The 9,531-nt window shown below is 44.9% G+C and overlaps 1 protein-coding gene across 2 annotated transcripts in view; it reads left to right on the forward strand.

Annotated features, from left to right (window-relative positions):
* Positions 1–9,292, forward strand: part of SEPTIN2 (septin 2) — a 30,060-nt gene extending 20,768 nt beyond the window's left edge. Inside the window, exons 8-12 of one of the 2 annotated variants that reach the window (XM_007469954.1) lie at positions 2,018–2,119; positions 2,521–2,666; positions 4,036–4,119; positions 4,984–5,041; positions 9,189–9,292. In XM_007469954.1, the coding sequence (XP_007470016.1) occupies positions 2,018–2,119; positions 2,521–2,666; positions 4,036–4,119; positions 4,984–5,041; positions 9,189–9,290 (492 nt within the window). In that variant the 3' untranslated portion in view covers positions 9,291–9,292. The remainder of the gene's footprint in view (positions 1–2,017; positions 2,120–2,520; positions 2,667–4,035; positions 4,120–4,983; positions 5,042–9,188) is intronic. The other variant, XM_007469953.1, reaches the window with a different exon arrangement.
* The last annotated feature ends 239 nt before the right edge of the window (positions 9,293–9,531 follow it).

Raw genomic sequence — 9,531 nt, forward strand, 5'->3', positions numbered from 1 at the left:
GGCGGTGGTTCGGACAGTCCTTGCCTGGCTGGCACAGAGCGGGCCTCGCTGATGTCCGTGCTGTCAGCGTCGGTGCGCCTCTGTCGTCTCACAACTGTGTCAGTCAGACATTCTTAGAAAGGAACTGAGGTGCGTTTATGTTTTTGAAGGAGGGCTGCGTTTCCCTCAAAACAAGTTTGTAGCCGTTTGCAGCCCCCAAAGCAGAGTGTGAGCTTTTGCTCCTCTGCGGCCCTGGAGCAGCTCTGGATGTGCTCCCAGCGTTTGTAGGGTCCCTCCTGAGAGATGGGCAACGGCACCTGGTTGCAGTTTGCGTTCGCCTGGTTGCTGGTGCGAGTTTCTGTCACGGTGCTTGAAGCCCGTTGCCGTGTTCTCTGGGGTTTTAGAGCTTGCTGCTCTTCACTGCATTTTTATTGACTTACAGATACTCGTATATTTTTAGACATTGACTGTCACGTTGCAGATTATTTCACCTAGTTAGACTTTTGTGTTACTTCGTGTTTCTCTTGATGTCTTCTGCCATAAGTGGAGTTTTAAAATAATACGAACTCATGTTTGTCAGCCTTTTCCTTTATTGTCTCAAGGGTCTGCCAGTTTTTTAGGAAATATTCAGGCCCTTGGAAGAGTCCCTGAAAGCTTAGGCATTTTTATGCTTGACAATAAGTGTTTTGGCAATTTACACTTAAGGGAACTTCACCTTTTATAGGATGTTACATTAAATTTTGGACAGGTAGGAGGGGCAGCTGTCAGGGTTAGGAGGCTTTATACCCATCTCTGATCCTGTGTCCAAAATTCTTCGGGCTCAATTTCAAAGGCTGAAAGGAATTGGAATCGTGGGCCTTGGCAGTCCCTCTCCTTATCCAGTTTCTCCCTTGTACCTGTGGGTGTGCTCCTCCTTCACAGTCTAAGAACATCTGCCCACCTCCCTGTCTCTCAGAATGGTCCCGTAGCTCTGCAGTCGCCCACAGTGAGGAGGTGTGATTATTTTTGATCCATCACTTTCTTGCTGCGGAGTGGGGAGCAGGCAGGGCAGGGTCACGCTCACCGCTCAGCTTCTCCATCTCGTTGGGGAATAAGCAGTTATGAACAGACTAGGTCCAGCTTGCGCGGGGGAGAGGGTGCTGGGAGGAGGACCTTCTCTTAAACCCCGACTTAGTGCGGACAGGGGGTTCGTCCAAGATCTTTGACCGCGCAGGGCCCTTCAGGTCACATTAAGGAGGAAAAAACTGGGGAGCAGGTTTGAAGTAGCGGTGCTTCCTGCTTACTTGCTTGTGCTCTCCCTTCGCTTGGTGGTCCAGACTCTGGCGTGAGAGTAAAAGCAGAGCCCCAACCTCGCGTCTGATGGGGCACCGACATTGGGGGCTTGGGGCTGCTGCTTAGTGGACTGGCTGGTGGCGAATGCCTGCTTACTTCAACTCCAGCCCAGTTTCCCTTTCCCTCTAGGCTACTCTACTACTTGGTTGATAGTTCAGACTGTGAGGTTACACTGCTGATCATTTTTTTCCTATTGAATAAAATCCAGACCCCTAGATCCCTCACCTGGTGGCATTCAGGGACCTGTCCACCTCAGTTGTTTCTTTGACCTGTCCAACTGGATGTCTTAACCTTCCAGCCATCCTGGATTTCTTGTAATTCCCAAGACACAACCCTTGCGTCCTCCCCTCCATGCCTTTGAGGAGATGTTCCCTCTGGGCGCATCTCCCTTCTCTACCTGCACGACTCCTTCCGGAGGCTGGTTGTGGTGTGGTCTGCTTTTACCTGCTGTACTGGGACTGTCGTTAGTCTGCTGCTTTGTGCAGTGAAGGTGGTGATACATTGTTGTTGTTACTCTGGACAGAGGGTCCCTCAGTGCAAGCATGAATACCTTTTTAGCAGTTTGTAAAATCATTTGAAAATGATTTTAGTCAATATGATTATTGACGTTTGGATAATTCTGACATACTTCTAATATGATGCGTTAAACTTGACTGAAATAGTATGCAGTTTGCTACAGTTGCTCCTGGTTTGGTGTTTCTTTCAGATTCTGGATGAAATTGAAGAACATAACATCAAAATCTATCACTTACCTGATGCAGAGTCAGATGAAGATGAAGATTTTAAAGAGCAGACTAGACTTCTCAAGGTAGGAGCTTTGTCTCCAAGTACACAGTGTAACTAACTCACTCCTTTTTCCCATAGTGCATTTAAAATGCAAAGAGCTGGCAAAGCACACAGTCTTACAAGGCTTGGCCTCTGAGGTTGCCAGATAGATTTGGTCACAGTGGTAGTTCTGCTCTGAAGATGCTTTGGCATGGCTGTTACCTGAGGCTTAGAAATCTCACTGCAGGTTTAATTTGATTTCATACAGTTTGTCCCATGTGGAAAAGAACTGCCACTTGCAAGTGAAATATGTGTACCGTTGGTTTTCCAAGTGAGCCTCGTAGTTGGCAGCAGTGTGCTTATTCTGTGCTGACGTTCCTGTGTTTGCAGTGAAAGTTGGGGTTCCCTGTGTGGAGCCAGTCTACCCCGTGTGTCTCTTTCTAGGCCAGTATCCCATTCTCTGTAGTTGGATCCAATCAGCTGATTGAAGCCAAAGGCAAGAAAGTCAGAGGCCGCCTCTACCCGTGGGGTGTCGTGGAGGTGGAGAACCCAGAGCACAACGACTTCCTGAAACTGAGGACGATGCTCATGTAAGGGGCGTGTGCGTTCCCACCGGCTTGGAGAGCAGAGCTTTCGAGTGGGGGTTGTGCGTGGGGCCTGCGAGCCACACCGGCTCCGTTGTGCTCCTGCAGCGGGGCTCTCCCGGCTTGGTGCAGAAGGCTCTCCCCTCTCTGGGACTGTAGCAGACTAGCCTCTTCCACCTGGGGCCTGTAGCTTAATACACTCTCCTTCCTAATCTCAAAGACCTTTTTGATGCTAAAAGTAGACTAGACCTCACCTGTGGTGTGGCTGCACCACGCACAGGATACCTCTTGCTCTGGTGAGGAAATGGACAGCTTCGCTGCTTGGGGCCCTGAGAGCCTTCTCCAGCCACCGCTAAAATGCAGCGTGCCCATCAGCCTCAGGCTCTCACACGAGGTGGCCCCAGTTAGCCTTGAGGTTCTCCAGTTGGTTTTTAGCAGCTAGAACAGACCTGACTACAAAAACAGACTTTTTTCCTCTAAAAATAAATTGTACATTTAGTAACAAACATGCATTGCTGTTGTCCTTGAATAAAGAGGCTAACAGAAAGAGTGTTGCTAAAATCTAACCCCTCTTTCATCAGAATTCTGAGATCAAAGAACGGCTGGTCCAGATAAATTTTGAAGAACTGAAAATTGCTCTACAGGCCACGTAGGTCTCACTTGGTTTAGGAATTTTTGGTGAATTAAAATCACTAAAAATACCCTTAAAGTTGGCATTCAGGTTGTCAGATGTAATTCAGTCACCATGTCAGGTGTGAAAGTGCACCCAGGCCCTCCAGGGACAGGCCCTTGGCTGTCATGATCCTGTCTCAGAGCTGAGTGCTTAAGTACCTGAAAAAGCTGGGCCGAAGCTATGAATGTTTTCCAGGATGATTAGAAGATGTGAAGTGCTGTTTCTGTCTCATCCAGAAGATTAGTACTTTGATTTATGGTTTTCTCCACAGGTGACACTAATAGGCTCTTTGTGACATACACGTTAAGCTTAAGGAGTCACAAATGTTTGAATTGCTTGTTTTTTGTAAGTTCTTTCAGAAAAGTGTGCTCTGTTTCAGACACTGTTTACCTAAACAATCTCCTAAAGCCTCTGTGCCTCTCCTTCTGTCCACTGTGGTGATCTCACGCAGGGGGTGGTGCTTGTGGCGGAGACCCTGTGGCCCAGCTGGGTGTGTCTGTGCGTTGTTTATCGTGGTAGCAAAGAGATGCGCCTCTGTAGATGTTTCCACAGCCTCATTCCCTTATCCTGAAATTCCAGTAACTTTGTGTACTGTTTACCAAGTAATCTGGGGTCTTAGTTCCTGGTGTGTGTTCTGTGTCCTTCATTGGGTGTTTTTTCCACACGAATGGCATAGCTATGGTGCATCCTTTTCTCTTTCAGCACTCACATGCAGGATCTCCAAGAGGTGACCCAGGACCTTCACTATGAAAACTTCCGATCCGAGAGGCTCAAAAGAGGCGGCAGGTTGTTGCCCCAGGTCATGCTGTCCCCTCGGTCCATATTTGGTAACCTCGAGTCATGCTGTCCCCCTCTCCTCTGTGTGTCCAGCTCAGCCTTGACCACTAAGCATCACCATTTGGTTTCCTACTCAGAAGCGATTGGGAGATACTTGTTGCTAATTTAATCAAATCGTGGGGTTGGGGTTTGTTTTTGTTTTGGGTGGGGTTTTTTTGTTGTGCCTGTTAAAAGGTGTCTTTAACCGTTGCATATCAAGAACAGCTCTAGATGGAAAGGCCAAAGACTTGTGTTGGATCCTGTTTCAACACAAGGTCCTTCGTACAGACGTATGAGGTACACTTTAGAGTCTGCTTTATGGTGTTACTAATTTGGGGACCAGATGTGAAGAAGGGATTTAGAGGCAGCAAGAACATCCCAGTCTGAGGAATACAGCCAGGTCGTGGTACCAAGGGAGTGGGCCCACGTGGAGCCGCGTCTTCGAGGGCTCAGAGGGCCTCCTGCGCCGGCTTCTCCACTTGGGCACTCACATCCTGTTCCTTTTTTAAGTACGACTGTTGTAGTGTTTGTTCATAATTTATCTTAGAAGAGTATTCTTCAGATAATACCTACTGTTTTTTGGGTAAAGTCGAAAGTGCCACCCCCCCGGCTTAGAGTAAGAAAGAGGTCTTGAATTTTCCATTTCATATTCCATTTTTCATCGTTTTCTTTTCTTATTCATGTCATTAATCAGAAAAATGATAAATTTATGCAATTTTCAATAGATATATTTCTCAGAAATATAAAGTGAAATTTTACTTTGAGCATCTTTTGTCAGAAATGACCAACTATATTTGTCGTAATATTATAATTGTAGTTTCTTTCACCTCTTAGAAAAGTGGAAAATGAGGACATGAATAAAGACCAGATCTTGCTGGAAAAGGAAGCTGAGGTAAGTAGAAAAGTACTTCTTCTGTTTTTGAGTCTACTGTTTAGTGTATACCTAAAAATATTATTTGTAGTTCGTATAGTTTTTTTTCCTTGTTTTTTTTTGAAAAGGAACATACTGTATATAACTAATCTGTTATATATCTGCATATGATAATATGTATATATATACATAAGTATATATATTGGTTTACATATGTTATCTCATTTAATACCCAACAGCAATTTAGTGGGAAAAGTTGGAAATAGTGAGAATTCAGTAACATGACTGGTTTTTGTAAGATGTTTAAAAATCAGCAGTTTTCCCATACATAGACAATGAAAATATAATGAAAGAAGCTCATTCACCATCATTAATAAAAACGAAAGAAATACGTAGTAGGGCTTATATAGGGGAAGAAACTAGAAAAAGCTCTACTGAAAACTGCTTTCAAAATTTGAATAGACAGAAAGCTTTGTAGGTAGGATGCTCAGTGTGAGGATCACAGCTCTCTCTAACGCAATTCCCACAGAGTTGTGTATTTGCTGAGTTCTTCGTTTTAGCGAGAACTTGAAGTAATTCCATTTGTCTTGAAGGCTAAGCATTGGGAAACACAGGAAGCTCTATAAAAAGCAGACTAACGAAAAGAGGCTTGCTTTACTGGTTACGGAAACGTCAAACAGTGGTCGTCCAGAGTTTGGTACAGGCGGGTTAGGCTGATTAAATGCAGGTCGGGGCTTCCCTGGTGGCGCAGTGGTTGAGAATCCGCCTGCCAGTGCAGGAGACACGGGTTTGAGCCCTGGTCTGGGAAGATCCCACATGCTGCGGAGCAACTAAGCCCGTGCACCACAACTACCGAGCCTGTGCTCCAGAGCTCGGGAGCCACAACTACTGAAGTCCATGCGCCTAGAGCCCGTGCTCTGCAACAAGAGAAGCCACCGCAATGAGAAGCCCAAGCACCACAATGAAGACCCCCCAGCGCAGCCAAATATAAATAAAGAAAATAAATAAATTTTTAAAAATTAATAATAAATAAATGCAGGTCTGGGAATAGATCAGAAGTATGGCAATGTGCTCTGAGGTAAAGGTGGTGCTGAGACCTGTTAAAGTGGTGGAATTCAGGCATGTTGAGTAAATAATAAGATTACAGGCCAGCCTTTTGGAAACAAAAATAAAACACTTCTTTGACCAAATTAATTCACTGTGGATCAAATATTTAAATGTTAAAAACATAATCACAAAAGTTACCTGAAGAAAATTGAGGTAAATCTTTTACAACACTTGCCTAGAGGCCTTTCTAAACGGAGAGAAACCATAGTGATAAAAAGTGATGGGGTGAGACCTTCAAGATGGCAGAGGAGTGAGACATGGAGATCACCTTCCTCCCCACAAATACATCAGAAATACATCTACATGTGGAAGAACAACTCCTACAGAACACCTACTGAACACTGTCAGAAGACCTCAGACCTCCCAAAAGCTGTGTGGCTGACAGGGTCTTGGTGCTCTGGCCAGGTGTCAGGCCTGTGCCTCTGAGGTGGGAGAGCCAAGTTCAGGACGTTGGTCCACCAGAAACCTCCCGGCGCCATGTGATATCAGACAGCGAAAGCTCTCCCAGAGATCTCCGTCTCAACACTAAGACCCAGCTCCACTCAACGACCAGCAAGCTGCAGTGCTGGACGCCCCACGCCAAACAACTAGCAAGACAGGAACACACCCCCACCCATTAGCAGAGAAGCTGCCTAACATCACAGTAAGTCCACAGACACCCCAAAACACACCACTGGACGTGGTCCTGCCCACCAGAAAGAAAAGATCCAGCCTCATCCACCAGAACACAGGCACTAGTCCCCTCCACCAGGAAGCCTACCCAACCCTCTGAACCAGCCTTACCCGCTGGGGGCAGACACCAAAAACAACAGGAACTGTGAACCTGCAGCCTGCGAAACGGAGACCCCAAACACAGTAAGTTGAGCAAAATGAGAAGACAGAGAAACACACAGCATATGAAGGAGCAAGGTAAAAACCCACCAGACGTAACAAATGAAGAGGAAATAGTCTATCTGAAAAAGAATTCAGAGTAATGATGGTAAAGATGATCCAAAATCTTGGAAGTAGAATGGAGAACATACAAGAAACGTTTAATGAGGGCCTAGAAGAACTAAACAGCAAACAATGATGAACCACACAAGAAGTGAAATTAAAAATTCTCTATAAGGAATCAGTAGCAGAATAACTGAGGAAGAAGAATGGATAAGTGACTTGGAAGAGAAAATAGTGGAAATAGCTACTGCAGAGCAGAGTAAAGAAAAAAAAAATGAGAAGAACTGAGGACAGTCTCAGAGACCTCTGGGACATTAAACGCACCAACATTCGAATTATACGGGTCCCAGAAGAAGAGAAAAAGAAAGGGACTGAGAAAGTATGTGAAGAGATTATAGTTGGAAACTTCCCTAATGTGGGAAAGGAAATAGTCAATCAAGTCCAGGAAGCACAGAGAGTCCCATACAGGATAAATCCAAGGAGAAACATGCTAAGACACATATTAGTCAAACTATCAAAAATTAAATACAAAGAAAAAAATATTAAAAACAAGGGAAAACCAACAAGTAACATACAAGGGAATCCTCATAAGGTTAATAGCGGATCTTTCAGCAGAAACTCTGCAAGCCAGAAGGGAGTGACAAGAGGTATTGAAAGTGATGAAAGGGAAAAACCTACAACCAAGATTACCCAGCAAGGATCTCATTCAGATTCGACGGAGAAATTAAACCCTTCACTGACAAGCAAAAGCTAAGAGAGTTCACCACCAAACCAGCTTTAAAACAAATGCTAAAGGAACTTCTCTAGGCAGGAAACAAGAGAAGGAAAAGACCTACAATAACAAACCCAAAACACAATTAAGAAAATGGTAATAGGAACAGACATATCGATAATTACCTTAAATGTCAGTGGATGAAATGCTCCCACCAGAAGACATAGACTGGCTGAATGAATACAAAAACAAGATCCGTATATATGCTGTCTACAAGAGACCCACTTCAGACCTAGGGACACATACAGACTGAAAGTGAAGGGATGGAAAAAGATATTCCACGCAAATGGAAATCAAAAATCTGGAGTAGCAATTCTCATCTATTTACAATAGCCAGGACACGGAAGCAACCTAAGTGTCCATCGACAGATGAATGGATAAAGATGTGGCACATACATACAATGGAATATTACTCAGCCATAAAAAAAACGAAATGGAGTTATTTGTAGTGAGGTGGATGGACCTAGAGTCTGTCATACAGAGTGAAGTCAGAAAGAGAAAAACAAATACCATATGCCAACACATATACATGGAATCTTAAAAAAAAAAAATGGTTATGAAGAACCTAGGGGCAGGACGGGAATAAAGACGCAGACCTACTAGAGAATGGACTTCAGGACATGGGGCGGGGGGGAAGGTAAGCTGGGACAAAGTGTAGGAGTGGCATGTACATATATGCCTTAACAAATGTAAAACCGATAGCTAGTGGGAAGCAGAAGCATAGTGCAGAGAGATCAGCTTGGTGCTTTGTAACACCTAGAGGGGTGGGATAGGGAGGGTGGGAGGGAGATGCAAGAGGGAGGGGATATGGGGATATATGTATATGCATAGCTGATTCACTTTGTTGTAAAGCAGAAACTAACATACCATTGTAAAGCAATTACACTCCAATAAAGATGTTTAAAAAAGAAATAGCAAGAAAAAATAAAATAGAATAAATGAAACAAATTAAAAAAAAAAAAGTGATGGGGATGCAGGAGGGTTAAGATTCACCATTTGAATCACCCAAAGTAGCTGGGCCCGTTACTCCCTTTAGTGCACATTCCCCACTGGGTAGTGGCAACTCCTTCCTACCTTTTTAGGTCAAAAACTGTCTCATGTTGTCTTTCTTATTTCTTTTGTTTCTTGATAATTTTTATTTTTTATTTGAATCGCCTATTCTTATCGTTTGCTTGGTTTTCTATTGAGCCATTGGTCCTTTTCCTGGCTTGTAAGAGTGTTTTGTATGTTAGCTCGTGGCCATGTTCTGGGAGAGCACAGACGTTGAAGTGCTGACAGTCCCAGGGCCCCCGTAAAGCCTCTGCTTGGGGACAGCAGAGCCCGAGGACCAACGGCGTGTCCATCTCGTGTCCGCAGCTCCGCCGTATGCAGGAGATGATTGCCCGGATGCAGGCGCAGATGCAGCTGCAGATGCAGGGTGGGGATGGCGACGGCGCGGTCCACGGGCACCACGTATGAGGTAACGACCAGGCCTGGAGAGCAGGCGCGTGTCCACCCGAAAGGATAGAGGTTGCTCCTCAAAACGGAAGCTGCTCCACGCTTCCTGTTTCGTAAAGGGTTTTCGTGTTTTCTAAGCTTATAAGTGTGAGTAACAATTGTAATGGAAAAACTATTTCCCCTTCCTACTTAGGGAAAAACACTGTTCTTCCCTGCTGTGTGCTCCTTTCCTGTATGTCTCCTTCCACGCAGAGTGCCCTCA

This window comes from Lipotes vexillifer, unplaced genomic scaffold (genome assembly GCF_000442215.2).
Source record: "Lipotes vexillifer unplaced genomic scaffold, Lipotes_vexillifer_v1.1 scaffold988, whole genome shotgun sequence".
NCBI classification, from domain to species: Eukaryota; Metazoa; Chordata; class Mammalia; order Artiodactyla; family Lipotidae; genus Lipotes; species Lipotes vexillifer.